This window comes from Oryctolagus cuniculus, chromosome 1 (assembly GCF_051225735.1).
Source record: "Oryctolagus cuniculus isolate XC-2025 breed Fujian yellow rabbit chromosome 1, ASM5122573v1, whole genome shotgun sequence".
In the NCBI taxonomy this organism is placed as follows: Eukaryota; Metazoa; Chordata; class Mammalia; order Lagomorpha; family Leporidae; genus Oryctolagus; species Oryctolagus cuniculus.
Genome location: NC_142867.1, coordinates 234357850 through 234381146, shown reverse-complemented (window position 1 = coordinate 234381146; position 23297 = coordinate 234357850). Strand labels below are relative to the sequence as shown.

General features: G+C 54.3%; 1 protein-coding gene across 13 annotated transcripts in view; it reads left to right on the top strand.

Moving 5' to 3' along the window:
- Positions 1–23297, top strand: part of RAPGEF1 (Rap guanine nucleotide exchange factor 1) — a 137779-nt gene that overhangs the window by 58459 nt on the left and 56023 nt on the right. For 8 of the 13 annotated variants that reach the window (XM_051835417.3, XM_089321858.1, XM_089321823.1 and 5 more), the window contains exons 2-3: positions 16135–16274; positions 16737–16850. In XM_051835417.3, the coding sequence (XP_051691377.3) occupies positions 16135–16274; positions 16737–16850 (254 nt within the window). Of the gene's footprint in view, positions 1–4619; positions 4695–16134; positions 16275–16736; positions 16851–23297 lie in introns of those variants that run through there. The other 5 variants (XM_089321831.1, XM_089321837.1, XM_089321836.1 and 2 more) reach the window with 2 other exon arrangements.

Here is a 23297-nt window from a genome sequence, read left to right as displayed (position 1 = left end):
TATAGCTGAGGCAGCCAATCCGGTCAAGGGGCGGTCTATGTTGTAACCAATCACTGCCTGTTGCCAGGCAGGCTCCTTTGCCAGGTGGGTCCCGAAGCCATTTCCTGAGTAACTGATGCTCGCTTGCCAGCGCTATCTTGGCACGGCCTTCTCGTTCCACCACATCTCTCTGCTTCCCTAAATAGCAGAACTCCTTGAAAGACGTGGCTAGACTCTGGCCACAATTCCCTCCTGTTTGTTCTTTATTTCCTCCCAGCATTTCATTTTGAGAAAAATGCAAGCCTATAGAAAGCTGAAAGAATTTTTTAAAATTTATTTGAAAGAGTTACAGAGAAGCAGATGCAGAGAGATAGAGAGGTCGGTCTTCCCTCCACTGGTTCACTCCCCAGGTGGCTGCAATGGCCAGATCTATGCCAATCCAAAGCCAGGAGCCAGGAGCTTCTTCCGGGTCTCCCATGCAGATGCAGGGGCCCAAGGACTTGGGCCATCTTCCACTGCTTTCCCAGGCCATAGCAGAGAGCTGGATCAGAAGTGGAGCAGCCAGGACTCAAACCAGTGCCTATATGGGATGTCAGCTCTGCAGGCAGCGGCCTTACCCACTACGCCACAGCACCAGCCCCCAAAAGAATTTTACAAAACAAAAATTCATACACCACATCTAGACTCATCAGCTGTCAGACTGCCACATTTGCTTCCTCTCCCTTCTTCCCTCTCAGTGATGCACACTTTTTTTTTATTTTACCAAACCAAGGGAAAGTTGTAGACATTGTAACACTATGTCTCTTAAGAACAAGGACAGTTTCCGGCAGAAGTAGCTACAACTTCATTATCACATCTGAGATATGTAACATTAACGTAATAGTGGCTCTGTGATCAAATTCCCCTAATGATGTTGTTCTAGCTCGTGTGTGTATGTGTGCATCAGAGACAGAGAGACATGACAGACATCCACAGTCCAGTGAAGGGTCACACACTGCACTTGGTTGTTGTGTCTCTTTAATCTATATTTTGAATGTTATCAGAATTGGGAGCGTGTATGCCAGGTATTTTCTGCAGGCAGCGCCCTAAGTTGGATGTGTCTGTTCCCCGTTTACTAAGAGGACAAGGGCGCTGTGTGCTCTCGACACCTTGTCTGTCGCTGGTAGTGATTGGCTCCATCAGGTGGTTAAGGTGCTGTCTGCCAGCTGTCTCCAGCGCAGTGCACTTTCCCTCTGTAGCTGGCACACGCTGTGCCGGGCAAGTTGAGGCTGGACACACCCCTTCCCTGATGGCTTGGGTGTTCTGTTCCGGGCGGGCGTAAGCTGTTGACTTTTTCTCATTCTTCTAATTTGGCTACCATTCCCCACCCCCACCCCATGCTGTTTTGGTGCCTCTGCAGACCTGGCTGTTGCTGTCTTATTCAGTGTGCTACAGCCCATTATAATCATTCCTTTTGATGTTTGGATTGTTCCGAGCTTAGTCCGAGGGAGCTCTTTCACATCAGCTTCCACGTGGTGTACGTGTCTCCTCAGTCCTCGGACATTTCTCTTTATCACACACAAGATTCCCCAGAATCACCTTGTACTGTCCCTGCCTCCGTCTCCCCAGGGAAATCAGCCTGGGGTCATCCATTTCTTGGAGCCCTGGCTCCTTTTGATGGGAAGTGGCCTTTAGAGACCAAGATCAGGGCACTAAAGTGGCTCCCCCCACTGGAGAGTCACTGTTCTCTGTCCTTTCGGTGAGTGCATCACGTAGCGTGTCCACACGTGCACCACGTAGCATGTTTCAGTCAACAACAGATGCACACGTGGCAGCCTAAGATTCCATTGCCTCGTGACACTGTGGCCATCCTGTCTGTAAGTACACTCCACGGTGTTTGCAGAATGACGAAAGTGCCTGACATGTCTCAGAACTAAGTGACACATGATGTATATTTATATGTTAAAATCTTAACTTCACGCTGATATTTCCCACAGCAACTCAGTACCGAGGCTTCTTACTTCTTCCATGGCTCCACACTTTCATTTCTCTTCCGTCATAACAAGAACTGTGATTCCTGACACTGCAGGTGCAGGAGGGAGGAGAGACTGCAGGAGGAGCCTGTGTCTGAGGGCGCAGGAGGGAGGAGACACCGCAGGAAGAGCGTGTGTCTGTGGGTGCTCACTGTGGGTGCAGGAGGGAGGAGACACCACAGGTGCAGCATGTGTCTGTGGGGGAATGGATTTACTTAAGGTGCAAATATTCTGTTACTTTGACCCTTGATAAAATTGTGTGGTTTCTTGTTTAGAAGAACCTTAGACCTTTGTGTCTAGCCTGTTTCCACTTTTTATTGAAATATATATCATTTACCAGAGAAGCACATATATCCTAACCACAGGTTGCACAGTTTCACAAATTGAACACACTGAAGTAGCCAACTGCAGATCAAAGAGCAGGCCTTACCCACCACCCCAGAAGCCCACTCCCTCGCATCTCCCACAGTTCCCAGCCTGCTGAAGCATAGCCGCTCTCTTGGTTCCCAAAATAATAGGTGGGTTTCGCCTGTCTTCACATATGTGGTGTCACTCAAGATGCACTGTTTTGCGTCTGGCTTCTTTCTGCGTGTTTGTGTAGATGCACAGAATCCCTCCCATGGCTGCGTTGTAGTCTGTTACGGGAAGATGCCTCAGTTTACCCTTCTGCCATCAACTGGAATTTGAGTAGTGCTGCTTTAAATATCCGGGTGTGCGTCCCAGAGTGTGTGCCTAGGAGTGGAGTCACTGGGCTTGGGGGAGACGGCTCAGTGGTGACAGGTGGCTGTCAGTCCGCCTTGCTCTTAGTTCACAGCCCTTGGTATCTGCTATGTTTTTCTTTTTATCTGTTCAGGCTTGTATTTAGCAGTATCTCCTATGGTTTTAACTTATCGTCTCCTGGTGACAGACGGAGTTGAGCACCTTGTCATATATCCGTGGCCATTTAGATACCATCTCTTGATAAGTGTCTGAGTTTGAATCCGTTGTTAATCCTCACCAGTCAGATGTGAACCTCAGGCCAAGGCAAATCTGATTTCTTCCCCAGATGGTCGGTCCCAATGGCCCGGCCTCTTCCTTGCCACCTACCACTGTCACCGCTGCCCATAGCCTGCTGCTGCCGTGGTCCCCACAGGGCGAGTCCAGCTGCGCACTAGGGCGGGTTGGCGGCGTCTCCTCAAGCGTCTTCTCTCTGACCGCACGTCCCACCCTAGGGACGGGCATTTGGCTTGGCAGTTAATGCATCGGTTAGGGCACCTGCGTCCCATTCGCAGCCCCTGGGTTCGATTTCCCAGCTCCAGCTGCAGCTGCTGACCCCGGCTTCCTGCCTTCACACAGACCCTGGGAGGCAGCTCCGGTACTGCCCGCCTGCCACCTACAAGGCAGACCTGGACTGAACTGCAAGCTCCCCGCTGCAGGGCCCCGGCCGCGCGCTCTGTCCTTGCTCTGTCTCTGCCTCTCGATAGATAATGGCAGTTTGCAAATAAATGAATCTTTAAAGTTGCACTCTATGCCACACGCGCACACAGAGTGCGCATGAGGGCGTCACAGTGTGTTTGAAGAGCAAAAGGGGATGCCAGCCTCGTGTGCCCAAGCCTTCAGAAGGCCCGTGTGGATTCGAACACTTCACTGCAAAACGAGCTCGTCTTTTATTTTCAGCCCGTGAATTTCTGAAGACGCCCCCCGCCCCGCCTTGTTCCAGCAAAACATTGCTCCAGCACTGCTTACGTGAGAAAGCACCCCTCAGTGTGTTGCCAAGTGGAGGGAAAAAAAGTAAAACAAAATTTCCGTTCTCCCACATGTGGAGTGAGGAGGGATTTTCAGTTTCTGTGGTATGTGTGTTTTCAGTGCTTAGATCTTTTAACACAACTGTTTTGCCTTTGTTTCTGAAAAAGAAAAGACACACGGGAGGTTGCACCAGCACTGGCAGAGCTGTCGGAGACGCTGTGAGCAAGCGGTAGCACAAGCAGACTCCTCGTGTCACAAGAGCCTCTGGTATTGCGAGACTTCAAATACTGTCTTCCCTCGATTTGGACATGAATAGTTCTAGATTAAGTAAGACAGAAGCTCTTTTAACGTGGAAATGGTTAGAAAAAAATGAAACATCAGGTTGCTTCTGGCTCTCCTCGGCTGCGGCTATTTTTAGCATCTGCCTTATTAAGTGTTGGCAAAGACTGGCGTTGCGATCAGATAGCGACCGTGGCTGCGTGCGTCCAGCGTGTGCTGCATGCCAGGCCCCTGGCTCCGCGCTCCCCGTGCACGCGGGCTCACGATCGGTCCTCACGGCAGTGTGGGGAGGAGGTGGGCCTGTGGTCATTCTGGAACCACACATGAGGAACTGAGGCCAGGCGAGGTGAGACGTTTGTCCAAGGAAGTGGCTGAGCTCGAGTTAGAACGCACGTCGCAGAGCCCAGCCGCTCCTCCCCTCCAGCTGTCGTCCTCACACGCGTGTGCGTTACAGGAGCCGTTCCGGGCCAGCACAGGCCGGGCAATGAGCCACTGCCGGCCACACGGCCACGCGGTTTGTCAGGATTACCCTCCGCCCTCTTGGCTCCTCCTCCGAGTGCTGTGCACCGTGACCTTGGCTTTGTGTGCTTGGTGTTCAGGTGCCCCCGTCCCCGGCGGAGCTAAGCCCTGACAGAAACCACTGCTAAGTTGGGATCCCAGCTGCTTCTACAAGTGACGTTTGAAAGGAGGCCAGCCAGTGTGAGCATTTGTCAGCAGCACGCAGAGCTTGTGTTGGCTGGGGCAGGGCGGGCTGAGGATCTGAGAGTGAGCTACTGGCATCCGGCAGAGGGCTTTGGTGTGACTGTTTTGTTTGGGGTTGTGCTGGGATGTGACTCTGTAAACAGGCTGTGAGGTCCTGCCCACCCTCTCTCTCTGCCAGGGTAGGGATGAGCCCTGCCCCTCCCTCCCCCCCCCCCCCCAGGGTACAGAGGAGCCCGGCCCATCCTCTCCTCTCAGGTGGAGAAGGGCATTTATCTGACAGCCGGATCTGCAGCCTGGGGCTGCCCCAGAAGCTGGCTGCTGTTAGCAGCGTCACAGCCGTTTATATAGAAATTGTGAGCTCATGCGAGCTGCCCTTCCTGTGGAAGAAATGACGAGCAGATGAGTCACTGGGCGTCTCTGAGCCCCTCTGGTGTGACGGCCACCGAGCAGTGGTCCGGGGCGCTGCTTTCCCAGATTCCTTCCACTTGACCTCCCAGGTGGCTTTCATTGGCCACACCAGGACACAGCGGCGTGCGGCACTTGCACGTGAAGGGGTTCTGTTCCCTTTGGTTAGCCGTGGCCGACGCGGGTAGGGCTGGCTCTTAACCGCACTGTAGGTTGTAAAGGGCACAGCAGTGTCTGTAAGGTTAGAGATGGCACAGCTTGAGTATCCGTCACGGGAAGTGCTGGCACCAGTGTTTGAGCTTCCGCGTCGTGGAATATTTGTGTATACATGAGATATCTTGGAGCCGGCACCCGGTTCTAAACAGGAAGTTCATGTGTGTCTCACACGCAGCTTCAGCTGAAGGTAGTGCTGTCCAGTGTTTTTCGTGCGTCTGCATTCTGACTGTGACCCAAGGTCAGATGCAGAATTTGCCCCTTGGGGCTTCGTGGTGGCACTCCGGTCTCAGGTCGTTGAGCTCTCCGATTTCAGACCTTCTGGATGGAGGCTTGTGAGCCTGCACAGAATTCTCCTGTGTCCAGGAGCCACGCAGGAGACTCACGGCAGCATTGTTTGCGAAGGCAGCAGCACTGGAGGTAGCCCAGTGTCTGCTGACGGAACCCATGGGATTTCAGAGCGTTGATAACACATGTATGTAACGCATGTTGAATGTCAGAGCTCCAGTTGAGTCCATGGCAGGAGCCTGAGAACTTTTGTATGTTATCATTTGTGTAAAGGGCACCGCACAGTCTTTATGGTCACAGAAGTAAAGGGTGCAGAGCATGGAAGTCCGACTGTGACTCCTTCAGCTGCACGGGAGTGCATGGCGGCTGCGGTGGAGCCCGCCCTGCTTCTGTCTGGCAGCGGCCAGCCTTGTGCGGCTGTTCACATCACAGTGGAGGGAAAACCCAGCTCTTCGGTCCCACTAAGGCACGTGCAGGTACTTGGTATCCGCAGGGGCCGTCGTGTTAGTGTAGACAGGGACCATTTCCATTTGCAGAAAGCACTAGCGGATAGGCCAGATGGTGGATACGTAGATTCGATTCATCCTCTCTAACTTATAGCAACATATTTCCTTTTATTGTGCTTTGCAGATAATTGCATACTTTTTAACAAATTGAAGGTTTATAGCAGCCCTGCATCTAGCACATTAAAAAAAAATGATTTATTTGAAAGGCAGAAATACAGAGAGAGGAAAAAGAAAAGGTCTTCCGTCTGCTGGTTCACTCCCCAACTGGCCTCCACACCCAGGCTGAGCCAGGCTGCAGCCAGGAGCCAGGAGCCGCTTCCAGGTCTCCCACGTGGGTGCAGGGTCCCAAGCACTTGGGCCATCTTCCGCTGCTTTCCCAGGTGCATTAGCAGAGAGCTGGATCGGAAGTGGAGCATCTGGGTCTCAAGCCGGTGCCCACATGGTATGCAGCACTGCAGGCAGAGGCTTAAACTATGCCACGGTGCTGGCCATTGGGCAAGTCTTACCTGCACCATTTCCCCGACAGATCAGATGATTATTAGCATTTTTGGCAATTTTTTTAAATTAAGACCAGTGTATTTTTTAAAGGACATGATGGTGTGGCACATTTACTAGGCTACAGTGTAACGTAAGCAGCACTTGTATACCCTGGGAAACGGAACAATTCAGCGTTGCTTTCTTGCAGCACTCCCAAGGCATGCTTGTATGTGTTTGCATGTGCTCTCTTAAAATGTTTGTTTTAATTTTAGTGCTAGAAAGTGTGTAAGAAGACACACGTTTAACATCTGAAGTGTGACTTCCTAAATGTGAAAAATCAGGGAGGGACTGGATGGTGGCTGGCAAAGGCCACTGAGCCTGCAGGGTGAGGGAGCGTCTCTTGGCATTGCCCTCCGCCCCAGAAGATGGGTGGGAGAGTGTGTGTGCACGCGTGTGTCTGCATGCTACCTGGAGCTGTCGGCGGGATGACCCTCACAGCAGTGCTCCTGCGGAAGCCACCCCTCGCTCCTCAACACTCAAAGGCGCAGCGTGAGTGACCTTGACACCCCACCCCCCCCCCCCCCCCCCGTTCAAGGAAAGGCGACAGAGAGCCTCCAAGCCAAACTCTGTCCTCGATTTCCAGAGTTGAGACTGTTTGCTCTGCCTGACTTACCACTTCTTGTGCTGAAGCTGGCTGTCTCGTGGCTATTAAAACCCCGAGGGCAGCGGCTTATTGGTGGGCATCTCACTGCCTGTAGATGCTGACCTGAATCCCCAGCTGCGCTCCAGCACAGACGAGAACTGGGGGCTGCGGCTGGCAGAGCAGAGACGGGAGATAAAGCACTTCCTGGGTCATGCTCATCGCTGGGCCGTGATCAGCGCCAGCCCTGCCTGCGTTCACAGGAAGCCCAGACGGTTTTCTGGTGACCACCACACCGCCTCCCTTGCCTGTTCAGTCCCACCGTGGTCTGAACGGCAGGGCTGTGCGTCTGGCCGGCTCCTCCGCCTCATGCCTCCCTCCCCACAGCTCAGGCCGGCAAGTGGTGGAGAAGGTGGAAGTTGGCTCACCCAGCCTGTGGCTGAGAAGATCTTTGACCACCAAAGTAGCCCCGAGGAACTGCATGGACTTCCTGTTTGTGTCTGCTTTTCTGTCGCTGCTGTCAGCCCTCCTTGGCAGGGCGGAAGTAGCACAGATTAGTAAGCTGCTCTAACACCCCATCTAGCTCGGGACCTGCCGTGCCTCCTTGCGGCTCCTAGAGGCCAGCATCAGGAGGGGTGGGACAGGGGCAGCGCCAAGCTCAGCACAGAAGGAGCATTTAAACCAAAGAGGGCGTTGTTGGCCAGGCCTAGGCCCAGGTGGAGCTCACAGTTCAGGCCAACAGTGGAGCAGATCAGGCACAATATTAAATTAGATTGTTGGTGCTACGGGGTAACCTGGCCAACCTCTGTGAGCAGTTGGGAAATAAGAATTTGGTCCACCTTGCTACCATCCAAACTGTATAGCTATGGGGCTGGCGCTGTGGCACAGCGGGTTAAAGCCCTGGCCTGAAGCTCTGGCATCCCATATGGGCGCCAGTTCTAGTCCTGGCTGCTCCGCTTCCGATCCAGCTCTCTATGGCCTGGGAAAGCAGTAGAAGATGGCCCAAGTCCTTGGGCCCCTGCATCTACGTGGGTGGCTCAGAGGAAGCTCCTGGCTCCTGGCTTCGGATCGGCGCAGCTCCGGCCATTGTGGCCATCTGGGGAGTTAACCAGCGGATGGAAGACCTCTCTCTTTGTCTCTACCTCTCTCTGTAACTCTTTCAAATAAATAAAATACATCTTTAAAAACAAACAAACCAACTGTATAGCTCGCTCCCTGTGTTGAGCAGTACCGTGTGCCAGGCACTTGGATAAGTGCAGTGTCTCATTTGATCTACATCACGTCAGCTACCTCTAGAAAGATAAAATCATCAGCCCCATTTTCCAGACAAAGACACCGAAGACTTAGGTGGCATCTAAGTTTCTAACTCCAGTACACCTCCTTTTAGGTACCACTGAGTGACGCCTCTCGCCGTAATTTTGGAGAAGGAAGTGTACACTGTAAATGGAACCACCGTGCCTGGGGGGTGAGGGAGAAGAGGCAGGGCGGGGGAGCGGGAGAAGTCACCCTCCCAGTCAACCTGCTGCCAGTCCCAGGGGTGGCTGTGGACAAACAAGGAGCTGGGGCTGAGCCATGTGCAGCAAGTGAGCCAGGTGCACCGGCCGCCTGCGGGTGTGTGGCCATGTGGCGCGACTAAGAAGGCCTGGCCAGCACACGGCCGCACAGCAGTGTTTGGTGTGACTGCGTGTGAATGAGGGTCAGGGCTGGGCTTTCTGTTGGTGCAGGGTGCAGTGGGCACACGTTTCTCTGATCCTGCCAGGCCTCCTGAAGGTCTTGGACAAAGGAATTGAACCTTGGCCTTAGTAGGTCACATGCAGCAGCGGCGGACAGAGCTGGCCCCGTGTTGTAAAGTGCTTCGTCATTTTATTTGGAGAGGTTGGTTTTGTTGTTTTTAGTATTACTGAAAATATTAATGAGGGAAATGGGTTTTTTTTCTTGTTTTTATTTTTAAAATGACAAATATGTTTTCCATGGCATGGGATCGTGTTTTACTCCTTCATTTTTTCATCTATTCAAGTATTTTCTGTGAATTTCTGCTGCTGGCATCTGACCTAGCAGTAAGACGCCCGCACTGGGGCAGTGTTGTGTTGCAGCAGGTTAGGTCGCCGGGCGGGATGCCTCAATCCCCCATCAGGGGGTGTGGTGGGGTCCCAGCTACTCTGCTTGGAATCAGCTTCCCACCAGTGCACCTGGAAGGCAGCGGGTGATGTCCGAGCACTTGGTCACTGCCATGCACATGGGAGGCCTGGATGCAGTTCGTGACTCCTGACTTTGGCCCGGCCTGGCCCGGCCCTGGCTGTCGTGGGCATCTGGGGAGTGAACCAGCAGATGGAAGATCTTCGCTCTCCTCTGTCTCTCTCTCCTCCTTCCCTCTGCATTTTAAATAGATAGATCTTTAAAAAGAAGGAGAAGCCCATGTTCTAGCTTGGAGTTTCTAGGTTTAATTCCCAGCTTTGGCTCCAGCTCCCAGTCCAGCTTTCCAAAGCCACTGCAGAGCCTGGGACACAGTCATGATGCCTCAGATTAGTTCCTGCCGACCAATGGAAGCCCTGGATTGCATTCCTGGCTCCTGGCTTCCGCCTGGCCCAGCACCATTCCTAGCCAGCATTTAGGGAGTGAACCAGTAGACGGAAACTCTGTCTTGCCCTCCCACCCCACCCCACCGCCGCAAAGCCTGCTGCTTCTCAGGTAGATTGGGGGAGGGGACGCCTCTTTTCCCTGGGGTGTCTTTTGCTTGGTTGATTTGTTTGGCTAGTGGATGCATGTCAAACTGTTCTCTGGGTGAGGCACCCTGTTAGCACTGGGGGAGAGGCATGAGGAAGCAGGCACAGGCCTCAGGAAGCTTGTGTTCTTGGGAGGAAACCAGCTACTGGGATGGCTTCAGACGCTGGAAGGCGTTGTGGTGAGTGGTGAGGTGAGCAAAAACTTGCCCACTGGCTGCTGGGATTTTTTAAACCACTTTTTTGAGATATAATCCACACGTCATGTACCTCACTCACCTCTAAGGTGTTTTTTGTTTGTTTGTTTGTTTTTGGTAACTCACTGCTGAGCAGCTGTCAGCACATTCCACTTTAAGAGTACTCTTGTTCCCGATCAGGATAAGCCCGTGCAGTTCCGTGCCCCTCTCGGCCTGTCCCAGTCTTAGACAACAAGTAGTCTGCTTTCTGCCTGTAGGTCTGCCTGTTCTCTCTGCTTCGGACGAGCAGTCTTTCTGATCGACCTGTCGCTTGACAGGTTTCCAGGGCTTGTCCACCTTACAGCGTGTGCCAGTGCTCCAGTTCTTCTTTGCCAAACTGTACTCCACTGTGAGACGGGCCACATTTGATGGAGGCGCTCACAGGCGTTCGGACATTTGCGTTGCTTCCACCCAGCCGAGTCTTGTGGGTGCGTGTCTCTGTTTCCCTTGGGTACATCCCCAGAGTGGAATTCCTGGACTGTGGGAGGCACTGTCAGGTGTCTTCCAAAGCAGCTGCACCATGGCGCATTCTCACCAGTGATAAGAGTGAAGTGGTAACTTACTTCCTTTTTTTATTATTATTATTTATATATATATATTTATTTTTTGACAGGCAGAGTGGATAGTGAGAGAGAGAGACAGAGAGAAAGGTCTTCCTTTGCCGTTGGTTCACCCTCCAATGGCCGCCGCGGCCGGCGCGCTGCGGCCGGCGCACCGCGCTGATCCGATGGCAGGAGCCAGGTGCTTCTCCTGGTCTCCCATGGGGTGCAGGGCCCAAGCACTTGGGCCATCCTCCACTGCACTCCCTGGCCACAGCAGAGAGCTGGCCTGGGAGAGGGGCAACCGGGACAGAATCCGGCGCCCCGACCGGGACTAGAACCCGGTGTGCCGGCACCGCAAGGTGGAGGATTAGCCTAGTGAGCCGCAGCGCCGGCCAACTTACTTTCTAATGCATTTGTTGGCTTTGAAATATATATACTTATTTGCTTTCTTTCTACTTGGAAAGCAGAGAGAAAGAGATCTTTCGCCCCCTGATTTACTATGCAAATATGAGTAGGAGCCAAGGCTGGGCCAGGAATCTGGAACTCAGTTCATTCTCCCACGTGGGCGGCAGGAAGCCAAATACTTGAGCCGTCACCTTCTGCCTCCTGTGGTGAGCATCCAGGAGCTGGATGAGCAGTGAAGTGGGGCTGGCGCTGTGGCACAGTGGGTTAATCCTCTGCCAGCAGTGCCGGCATCCCATATGGGCGGCAGTTCTAGTCCTGGCTGCTCCTCTTCTGATCCAGCTCTCTGCTGTGGCCTGGAAAAGCAGTGGAAGATGGCTCAAGTCCTTGGGCCCCTGCACCCACGTGGGAGACCGGGAGGAAGCTCCTGGCTCCTGGCTCCTGGCTTCAGATTGGCCCAGCTGTGGCCGTTGCAACCATTTGGGGAGTGAACCAGCAGATGGAAGACCTCTCTCTCTCTGTCTCTCCTTCCCACTGTCTGTAACTCTACCTCTCAAGTAAGTAATAAACAAAATCTTTATTTAAAAAAAAAAAAAAAGGAGAGAGAAGTGAAGGAAGTGGGGCTGAAGCCCGGCAGGCACTCAGACACGAGGCGCGGGTGTGTGCGGCTGTCACTGACCTGCTGTGCCAAACCCTGAGCCTTCGCTGTGGTGTGGGTTTGTGTCTCCCTGATGGCTGGTGCTGCTGGCCATCTCCCATGTGCCTGTGGCCAGTTTGTCGTCTGGAGAAATGTCTGTCCAATCCTTTGCCTGTTTAAAGTTGGATGATTTTTTGTGTTAGATCGCAAGCGTTCTCTGTACTCCAGCGCGCGTCCTCTGTCGGCTCTCTGACCGCGTTTGTTCTCATCCTCTCCCTTCTTCGTGGTGGGTTTCGCCCGGAGTGTTGTATTCTGATGAAGCCCCATCAGTGCTACTTTCTTCTTTCGCCACCTGTGCTCTTGGTGTCGTCAAAGCGCGGCTGCGTTGTGGCGTAGCGTATTAAGCCACCACCTGCCACGCTGGCCCTTCTCAGAGCGGCAGTCCCAGCGGCTCCACTGCCAGTGCAGCTGCCTGCTAACGCACTTGGGAAGACAGCAGGTGACCCCAAAGCTTGGGTCCTTGCCCCCCAGGAACACCCTGGCTTCGTCTGTCCCAGCCCAGGCTGTTGCAGCCATCGGGGGAGTGAACCAGCAGGTGGAAAGTGTCTGTCTCTGTCACTCTTTTTTTCATATAAGTAAGTCTTAAAAAAAAAAAAAAAGAAAGAAAGAAAACATAGTCAAATCTGAAGTCCTCAAAATCTTCTGTGTTTTTTTTTTTTTTCAAACAGTTTCATAGTTTTAAAACCTGCATTTAGATGTTTGACAAATTTCGAGTTCATGTTTGTAAATGGTATGAGATGCATGTGGCTGTCCAGTTGTCATAGTGCCATATTTGAAAAGCTGTACTTACTTATTTGAAAGGTAGAGTTAGAGAGAGAGGGAGAGACAGAGACAGAGAGAGAGACCTTCCGTCTACTGATTTACTGCTCACAATGGCCTGGCTGAGCCAGGCTGAAGCCAGGAGCCCAAAGTTCTATCCCAGTCTCCCACATGCGAGGTGAGAGCCCAAGTAGTTGGGTCGTCTCTGCTTTCCCAGGCACATTAGCCGGAAGCTGCATCAGCAGTGGAGCACGCAGGGCTTGAGCTGGTGCTCGTGTGGGATGCTGGTGCTGCAGGCGCCGGCTCATCCCGCCGCACCACAGCATCCGCCGTCTGTTGAAACGATTGTCCTCCCCATTGGGCAGCCTCGGCACCCGTCTTGGAAGCCGTTGGCTGTAGATGCGTGGGTTGTGTCTGCACTCTCAGGCTGTTCCCTTGACCGCCATGTCTGTCCTGTGCCAGTGCCGTGCTGTCGTGGTTAGTGGGACTTCGCAGTAATAAGTTTTTTTAAAAAAAAGATTTTGGCCGGCGCCGCGGCTCACTAGGCTAATCCTCTGCCTAGCGGCGCCGGCACACCGGGTTCTAGTCCCGGTCGGGGCACCGGATTCTGTCCCGGTTGCCCCTCTTCCAGGCCAGCCCTCTGCTGTGGCCCGGGAGTGCAGTGGAGGATGGCCCAAGTGCTTGGGCCCTGCACCCCATGGGAGACCAGGAAAAGCACCTGGCTCCTGGCTCCTGCCATCGGATCAGCGCGGTGCGCCGGCCACATCGCGCTGGCCGCGGCGGCCATTGGAGGGTGAACCAACGGCAAAAGGAAGACCTTTCTCTCTGTCTCTCTCTCTCACTGTCCACTCTGCCTGTCAAAAAAATAAATAAATAAATAAATAAATAAAAAGATTTTATTTTATTTATTTGAAAGAGTTACAGAGAGAGGTAGAGACAGAGAGAGAGGTCTTCCATCCGCTGGTTCACTCCCCAGATGGCCGCAACGGCTGGAGCTGCGCCCATCCAAAGCCAGGAGCCAAGAGCTTCTTCCAGGTCTCCCAGGAGGGTGCAGGGACCCAAGGACTTGTTCCATCTTCTACTGCTTTCCCAGGCCACAGCAGAGAGCGGGATTGGTAGAGGAGCAGCCAGGACTAGAACCGGCGCCCATATGGGATGCTGGTGCTTCAGGCCAGGAGTAATAAGTTGTTTGTTTGTTTTTGTTTGTTTGTTTGTTTGTTTTGACAGGCAGAGTGGACAGTGAGAGAGAGAGAGACAGAGAGAAAGGTCTTCCTTTTTGCCATTGGTTCACCCTCCAGTGGCCGCTGCGGCTGGCGCGCTGCGGCCGATGCATCGTGCTGATCCAAAGCCAGGAGCCAGGTGCTTCTCCTGGTCTCCCATGGGGTGCAGGGCCCAAGCACTTGGGCCATCCTCCACTGCACTCCCTGGCCACAGCAGAGAGCTGGCCTGGAAGAGGGCCAACCGGGACAGAATCCGGTGCCCCGACCGGGACTAGAACCCGGTGTGCCGGCGCCTCAAGGTGGAGGATTAGCCTAGTGAGCCGCGGTGCCGGCCCTAGTAATAAGTTTCTAGACTGAGAAGTGTAAGTCCTCTGACTTTGTTTCTTAAAGATGCTTTAACTATTCTGGTCTCTTGTATTTTGAGATAATTGTAGGATTTTGTTGTCAATTTCTGGAAAAACAGCCACCTGGGATTCTCACAGGGATTCCTGACCAGTAGATGAGACTGGGGAGGGTTGCCACCCTAACAGTAGTAAGCCATTTGACCCATGAACACAGATTATTCATCCATTTGCTTAAATCATCTCCAATTTTCTTCAGCAATACTTAGTGGTTTTCAGTGTGTAACACTTCGTTTGTTAAAATTATGCCTAAATATATTCTTTTTGATGATAGTGTAAATGAAAACCTTTTAAGATTTCAGCATGTTCACTGCTACTATACAGGAGCACAACCTCGTTTGGCATGTTGGGCTTGTACTCTGTGACCTTGCTGAATTTGTGAGTACTGATAGCTTTAGCGGGTTGCTCAGGATTTTCCATATGTAACATCATGTCATCTACAAATCAAGGTAGTTTTACATCTCCCTTTCCTTTCTTTTTTTGTCCAACTGCCCCCTAAAGAACCTCCGTCACAAAATCAAATCGGCTGGTGAGGACAGACACCTAGTGTTGCTCCTGATCTGAGGGGGAAGTGCGTCATCTTCCACCCTGGTCTAGAGGGCTCTGAACGTCGTGCTTCTAGTCTCTGCTGCCAGCGGGGCCTCACCCCCATCACTTGTTGCTGCTGCTGTTCCCTAAACCAACAAACGAGGAGATTGATTTGAAAAGGGTCTTCCTTTCCAATTCTTTTTTTTGTTTGAACACTTTATTTATTTATTTAAAAGGCAGAGATATAGAGAGAAGGAGACAGACAAAGAGATCTTCCATCACTGGCTCACTCCCCCAGTAGCCACAAGAGTTGGGGCTGGTCAGGCCAGAGCCAGGAGCTTTCTCTGCATCTCCACACAGTGCAGGGGCCTAAGTACTTGGACCGTCTTCCACTGCTTTTGTTTTCTCTTTTTATTTATTCATTTGAAAGGCAGAATTACAGAGAAAGACAGAGAGAAAGATGTTCCATCCACTCGTTCACTCCCCAAATGACCAGAGCTGGGCTGATCTGAGGCCAGGAGCCAGAAGCTTCATCCATGAGGGTGCACCCTGCCATGTGGGTGCAGGGGCCCAAGTGCTTGGGCCATCTTCTACTGCTTTCCCAGGTCCATTAGCAGGGAGCTGGATTGACAGTGGAGCAGCTGGGACTCAAACCGGCGCCCGTATGGGATGCTGACACTGCAGGTAGAGGCTTAACCTTTTCCTTCGGTCCCATCCAATTTTTTTTTAAGATTATTTATTTATTTATTTGAGACACAGTTAGAGAGAGAGAGAGGAAGAGGCAGAGCTTTCCCATCGCTGATTCACTCCCCAGATGGCCACTAACACTAAGCCAGGCCGAAGCCAGCAGCCAGAAGCTTCATCCAGGTTTCTCACATGAGTGGCAGGGACGCAAACACTTGGGTCGTCTTCCACTTTCCCGGGCCACTAGCAGGAAGGTGGGTGGGAAGTGGAGCAACTGGGACTCAGAGCTGTGCCCATGGTGGGATGCCGGCATTGCGTGCGAAAGCTTTACCAGCTGTGCCACAGTGCCAGCCCCTCCTCTCCGATTCTTCCATCCTGCACTTTGTGATTCTACTTGGATTCTTCGTTCTTAGCCATTTCCGCTGGGCATTGGCAAGATCATCCTACAGACTGTGTAAGCGCACCTAGAAATATCTGCAAGTTCTTTTTCCGTACCCATCTTGACTGCTTTGGCTTCCACAATTCTGAATAACCTAACCGAGATGGGAATAGCAAGACCTGAAGCAGGGGTGCTTGATGGGCCCGTGTTTCCTTTCCTTTGGAATTGAGCAGCCAGGAAAAGGCTGGTTTGAGGACACTGCTCGTTTCCACGGACGGTCGGGGAACCGCCGCTTCTTCCCGCCCTGCCCACTAACCATCATCATCCTCTGTGTTTTCAGACTCCCAACGTTCTCACCTCTCTTCCTTCACCATGAAGCTGATGGACAAATTCCACTCGCCCAAAATCAAGAGAACGCCGTCCAAGAAGGGGAAGCCGGCCGAGGTGTCTGTGCGGATCCCGGAGAAGCCTGTGAACAAGGTACGTGGACACCGCCGGGGCGCAGGACGATCGCTGCTGCTTGTCCGGCCGTGGTCGCAGGCGAGGCCTGCGGTGAGAACAGTGAGGGTGCTGCGTGACGTCCTGTCCGCCAGTCAGGCTCAGCCGGCTGCCGTTCTCCTCTACCAGCCGTGGGCGTTGAAAACAGCTCGGCACACTGCTCGCCTGTGCTGCCTCCCGCCCCAGGGAGCCCCGCAGTGCCCAGGCACACACGCACGGAGACGTTTCTGACGTCCGAAGTGTCCGTCATTCTGGCGTAGGGTCCATGGGATGGAACGTGCAAACCCCTCAAAAGCCAGCCACAGGTGTCCTGGAGCACTAGTGACCTGCACAGGGCCAGTCCAGCCAGATCGTTCAAGCAGCTGTTGGTTTCCCTCAACCCCTCCCTTCAGCCTAAAATGGCCATGTGAAGCTCTGTAGGAATCCAGGTTTCCTCTCTTCCAGGAGGCAGCACACAGATTTCTACCAGAGGGCTACCCTAACCCCTTGGATCTGGAGCAGCAGGCAGTAGAATTTATGTCCACCAGTGCTGTGGCTTCCAGGTCTCAGAGGCAGAAGGTCAGTGTGACATTGAGAACGACGGGGTTTGCCTTGCCGTCTACTGTAGAATCTGGGTCCATGGTTTTGGGGATGGAGAAGAAGCTATTGCAATACTGTCGTGTTCAGTCGGGTGGTGACGGGGCCAACTCCTGCAGGAAAGAGCCAAGGGGCCTTGGATAAACCTGAGTCTACCCGAGCCCCCGTGGTCTTTGGAGCGAGCTCAGAACTCCGTGGCAAAGGCTTGGGATCCTTTCTGGGTTGGTTTGGGTGTGCTGCGTGGGTCCGGCGGGTTGCAGGGAAGTGGGCGAATCTCCTCTCTCAAGGGCAGCTGTTCCTCTCTTGAATCGCTGTGATGCTGAGTAGTTTAGAAAGGGGAAGGCTTCTGGAGCCACGGGGTGCTCCCTTAGCCGTCGCACGGGGCTCGTGGGCCTGGGCTGCTGTGGCCCCGTGCGCTCAGAGCCCGTGGCACCCTCTGTGGGCTGACGCCGAGTGAGCGTTTCCTTGGCTCCCGCTTACCTGGTCTTCACAGCAGCCCTGACAGTGAAAACTCGGGAGAGGGACCTGCCGAGTCTGTGGAGCTGAGTCAGCGTTCAGCCCAGGTCCCGGCGAAAAAGAGCTGAGGTCAAGATTCGACGCAGTCTGCCGAATTCTCACGGCGCTGTTTCTTCTCATAAAGAAAGCCAGTTTATTTCTTAACGTCTCGTAAATCTAAATATCAGCCCGACTCATTACTATCCATGAGAACAAAATCAGACTTAGCAAAGTGGAATAGAAACAAGCCTGTGGACAGCCCTTCGCCTCCGGAGGTTGTTCAGAGCATAGTTTATGGGAGCACTGTCGCGACGGCCGTCAGCTAACGCGGCTGCCGAAACACGGCCCTGTCGGTTAGGCAGAATTCTTGCATTTTGAAACGCACCTATTTTTTATTTTAATGTTGGCCAGCAGAACGTCTTAAAATTCTGGTTCGAAGTTGGGGAAACAAAGGTCTTAACTCAAAAAGCCTTTTGTTGGATCACAGTTTTTCCTAACCCATCTGTCAATAAAAGGAGGCCAGAGAGCAAGAGGGAGCTATCCCGTGTTTGCCGGGTTGATCCTGCGTTCTAGGTTGGAGATAAGGGGCGAAACAGAAGGTCAGGTCTGGGCCGCATTATTCTTTTTCATTACAGAGGTTGCTCCGTGGATAGCAACAGAACAAAGCTGTTAGTAGATGCTTACTCTGAACCGCCTGGACCAGGGCGAGGTGACAGCTTACACTCTCCTTGGAGTTGAACGTGAACCCTGATACAGAACTGTTCAGCCCCTCGGTTCTAGGTTTTTCCCCCTCTTTATTCATTATTCCAAGAGAAGTCATGCAGGAAAATTCAGTGCTGAAGTACCCCTCACTTTGTGGGGTGCCCGCACATAAATGCCAGGGTGGCCAGCAGGGGGCTCCAGCAGGGGCCGTGGTGTCTAGTGGGTGGGAGTCAGGGACGGCAAACATTCCGTGATACCCAGCACAACTACCCCAGCAGGAAGTATCCGCCCCCGATGTCAGTAGTTCCCGGGCTGAGAAAGCTTCCCGTGGCAGGGGACGTCCGTGGGATCCCCCCCCAAGGAAGAGTGTCACTGCCCTTCTGCGAGGCTGTGTGCTGTCATGTGCTTGGGACAGTGAGTACCACCTGTTGCTTGGCGGAGGTCCCCAGACAGACCTGGGAGTACCGGGTCTCTGCCACGGTTTTCATCTGGGAAACCTCATGGTGGGCCTGTCCTTCACGGCTCACGAGCTGCGTTACGTCACCGCTTGGCGAGCATTTGCATCTGCGTTCTCGTTTCACCCCAGGTCGTATGCTTGGCTCTCTCTGTTTGGTTACATGGAAAACCGAAGCACAGGTAGAGAGGGCACGTTCAGACTCACTGAGGCTCCTCCCAGGGCCCTGTCCTGGCGGCTTCACGCATGCCGTCTCGTTAACCCCTCACCACGCTGTGGGGAAGCTTTGCTTTTTGCCAGTCTGCAGACTCGGCTGGCCGTGGCCCCAGTTGCCTACTCGGAGTCCGTTCTCCCACTTGTACTCTGTTGTCTGCGCGGGCTGGGTCCACTCGGATGCAGTGCTGGTCTCAGGTCCTCCTGCACGGATTTAACAACTCCGCGAATGCTGGAGTGAAGTGAGTCTTCCTGCCTCTTCTTAACAAGCTTGGCCACGAGCTGCGAGGCTAACGTGGTAGAGAGGCACGCCACTGCGAGGGTGGCCACACTTAGTGCTGTTAGAAATGGCCTGGGAGGGCTGCTTCCCATCTCCGAGGGCGTCTGGACAGAGAGGGGGTCCTGGGGCTCTGAGTGGATTCTGAAAGGATTTCCCTTTCCCCTCTGAAGATTTTTTTTTTCTTTTAAGATTTATTATTTGAAAGTCAGAGTTAGAGAGAGTGAGAAATCTTCCGTCCACTGGTTCACTCCCCAGTTGCCTCAACAACTGGAGCTGGGCCAGTCCAGAGCCAGGAGCCAGGAGCCTCTTCTGGGTCTCCTCCATGGGTGCAGGGGCCCAAGGTCTAGGGCCACCTTCTGCTGCTGTCCAAGGTGCATTACAGGGAGTGGAGCCGCTGGGACTCCAGCTGGTGCCTATGTGGGATGCCTGTGATGCAGGTGACCGCTTAGCCCAGGAGGCCACAGCGCCGGCCCCTCCAGTCTCAGTTCTGTCGCTACATCTGTGTTACGCTGGGCTCGAGCTCCGCCACCTGCCACCAAGCCTCACTTTGTTCACTTGTGAGGTGCTAACAGTGTCTGCCTCCCGGGTGGTAGCCATGGGTGTGGAATGGGTAGCGTGGTGGGTGACCTCAGCTCCCAGTGAGTGGTGGCTGTGTTCCTGCCCCTCCTTCCCTTCCACACTCTTGTTTTCTGTGGCCGCCTTTGCTTTGTCGTCAGCAGCTGTAGTCTGATGTCGTGGGGGTGTCTTCTCATCATGTGAGCTTCTTCTTTTCGCTCTTTAATTACACAGGCAGGTGCTGGCCATCCACTCTGCACTTAAGGAGCCTGAAGTCCCCTGGTCCCCAAGCCCAGGCCTTCCCCAGGCACTGAGAGCTTTGAGTGTCCAGGCTTGGGCGGACCCGGCGACGGCGACTCCTCCCCCACCCTACGGTTTCGTGGCTGGGCAGCTCTAGCACCAGGCCCCTGCCCCGGGTCTAGCCAGCACTAGGTCAGTGCTGTGACTGCTGGCTGCATTTTTAACAGTGGAAGGGCTAGGGGCCTGCACAGCACTCAGAGACCATCAGCTGTGGGGTGGAATTTTCTGGAGGCTCACGGGGGCAGCCTGACCCCCCTGAGTGGTTGGCTGCTTCATTAAGAGCTCAGGGTAACCCGGCTTAAACGCTGAGGCGATCTTCCTGCACCGATGGAAGGACTCTCTTTTCACCTGACACGCCTGGCCCCTTTCAAATGCCTGCCACTCCGTCCCCTCTTACACACCTGCTGACGGTTCTGTTCCCTCCCAGGCTTCTCACAGCGCCACGGCATGGCCCTCCTCTTGCCAGGCTGACCCTGGCTTCAGCCGCACTCACTGCCCACAGCACGGAGCTTCCGGATTCCTGGGCTCCTCCGGCCGTGGGCGGGGACAGAGAGGCAGGGAGCCCTTGTGCCAGAGGTGGAGGAGCAGCTCCTGGCCTCTTGGAGACAGACAGTGAATAAGCAAATAGGTGGTGAGAGGAGAAAGATAAGGCCAGGCCAGAGGGGACCCAGAGACGGAGATGAGGCAGGAGCGCCCCTCCTCCCCAGGGAATCCCTCTCCTTGGATGGAGATGAGACAGGAGGGCCCCTCCTCCCCAGGGAATCCCTCTCCTTGGGTGGAGATGAGACAGGAGCGCCCCTCCTCCCCAGGGAATCCCTCTCCTTGGGTGGAGATGAGACAGGAGCGCCCCTCCTCCCCAGGGAATCCCTCTCCTTGGGTGGAGATGAGACAGGAGCGCCCCTCCTCCCCAGGGAATCCCTCTCCTTGGGTGGAGATGAGACAGGAGCGCCCCTCCCCCCCAGGGAATCCCTCTCCTTGGGTGGAGATGAGACAGGAGCGCCCCTCCCCCCCAGGGAATCCCTCTCCTTGGGTGGAGATGAGACAGGAGGGCCCCTCCTCCCCAGGGAATCCCTCTCCTTGGGTGGAGATGAGACAGGAGGGCCCCTCCTCCCCAGGGAATCCCTCTCCTTGGGTGGAGATGAGACAGGAGCGCCCCTCCCCCCCAGGGAATCCCTCTCCTTGGGTGGAGATGAGACAGGAGCGCCCCTCCCCCCCAGGGAATCCCTCTCCTTGGGTGGAGATGAGACAGGAGGGCCCCTCCTCCCCAGGGAATCCCTCTCCTTGGGTGGAGATGAGACAGGAGCGCCCCTCCTCCCCAGGGAATCCCTCTCCTTGGGTGGAGATGAGACAGGAGCGCCCCTCCCCCCCAGGGAATCCCTCTCCTTGGGTGGAGATGAGACAGGAGCGCCCCTCCCCCCCAGGGAATCCCTCTCCTTGGGTGGAGATGAGGCAGGAGCGCCCCTCCTCCCCAGGGAATCCCTCTCCTTGGGTGGAGATGAGACAGGAGGGCCCCTCCTCCCCAGGGAATCCCTCTCCTTGGATGGAGATGAGGCAGGAGCGCCCCTCCTCCCCAGGGAATCCCTCTCCTTGGGTGGAGATGAGGCAGGAGCGCCCCTCCTCCCCGGGGAATCCCTCTCCTTGGATGGAGATGAGGCAGGAGCGCCCCTCCTCCCCGGGGAATCCCTCTCCTTGGGTGGAGATGAGACAGGAGGGCCCCTCCTCCCCGGGGAATCCCTCTCCTTGGGTGGAGATGAGGCAGGAGCGCCCCTCCCCCCCAGGGAATCCCTCTCCTTGGGTGGAGATGAGGCAGGAGCGCCCCTCCTCCCCAGGGAATCCCTCTCCTTGGGTGGAGATGAGACAGGAGGGCCCCTCCTCCCCAGGGAATCCCTCTCCTTGGGTGGAGATGAGACAGGAGGGCCCCTCCCCCCCAGGGAATCCCTCTCCTTGGGTGGAGATGGGACAGGAGCGCCCCTCCCCCCCAGGGAATCCCTCTCCTTGGGTGGAGATGAGACAGGAGCGCCCCTCCCCCCCAGGGAATCCCTCCCCTTGGGTGGAGATGAGACAGGAGCGCCCCTCCTCCCCAGGGAATCCCTCTCCTTGGGTGGAGATGAGACAGGAGCGCCCCTCCTCCCCAGGGAATCCCTCTGCCTGGTGCATAGTCTGCCTTGGGGAGCAGCCACAGGGATAGTCCAGGTCTTGGAGAGTGGCTGACCATGGTTGATCACATTCCTGAATACACTTTCTTTTGATTCTCCTGTGGAATAAAAACCTCCACTATTGTAAATTTTTTTAAAATTTAAAATGACATTCCCCATCATTTTAGAAGAAAAGAACTATTGTTCATAATGACTTTTTATTAGAATCACATCTTTTTTGTGTATTCCTAGATTATATGTAACTGTCTTGAAGTCATCTTCTGGCCCTCCGTTGTTTTGGTTTAGCCTCTCTGAACTTCAGAGAGCCCACCAGTGGCAGTTCTCACACACGCACGCACACACATGCACACCTCTTTAATTCACACAACACCTGCAGTTGATCCTGTTTGAGTCGGCTGTCCATCTTTGGGTTTATTCCATAGATTTCACTTTTTCCTTTTTTTTAAAGATTTATTTATTTATTTGAAAAGTAGAGTTACTTACACACACACACACACACACACACAGAGGTCTTCCATCCACTGGTTCACTCCCCAGTTGGCCGCATTGGCCAAAGCTGAGCCAATCCAAAGCCAGGAGCCAGGAGCTTCTTCCGGGTCTACCACGCAGGTGCAGGGGCCCAAGGACTTGGGTCATCTGCTGCTGCTTTCCCAGGCCATAGCAGAGAGCTGGATGGGAAGTGGAGCAGCCGGGACTTGAACCAGCACCCATATGGGATGCTGGCGCTTCAGGTGGCAGCTTAATGCGCTTCGCCACAGTGCTGGCCCCGCCCATAGATTTCTCTTGCTTTACCTTCTTCCCCTGCTTGCCAGCTGGGACTTGGGTCTCTGAAATTAGGAGCAGAAGAGGGGGCGGTTGGAAGAGGGAGTAAAGAGGGTGTGGACACCTGTTGGCTGGAGCCTAAGGTCTCCACGCTGAGGAAGAAGAGCGTGGGTGGTGGTGTGGATGCTGGCAAGTGCAGGGTCCCTGTCTTCTCTTCCTCCTGGCTGGGCTTTCCTCAAAGCAGAGCCCCCCGGTGCTATGGGCATCGCTGCCTGAGCGGAAACGGGACTGTTGCCACCTGCTGCGCGTCCTCACCCGTTCACCCCGAGCGTCCCGCCCCTCTCACCAGGGCACTTCCAGATCCTTTGGGTATAGCTCATCATTGCACCCAGGGAGCTGCTGCGCCGGGATGGCCTTGTGGGAGTCGAAGGCGTCTTAGGGCCCTGGGTCTGCACCCTCACGCCCTGTGCAGCCGTCGCAGCCCCTCAGAGCTTTGAGAGAAAGGCCTGGGC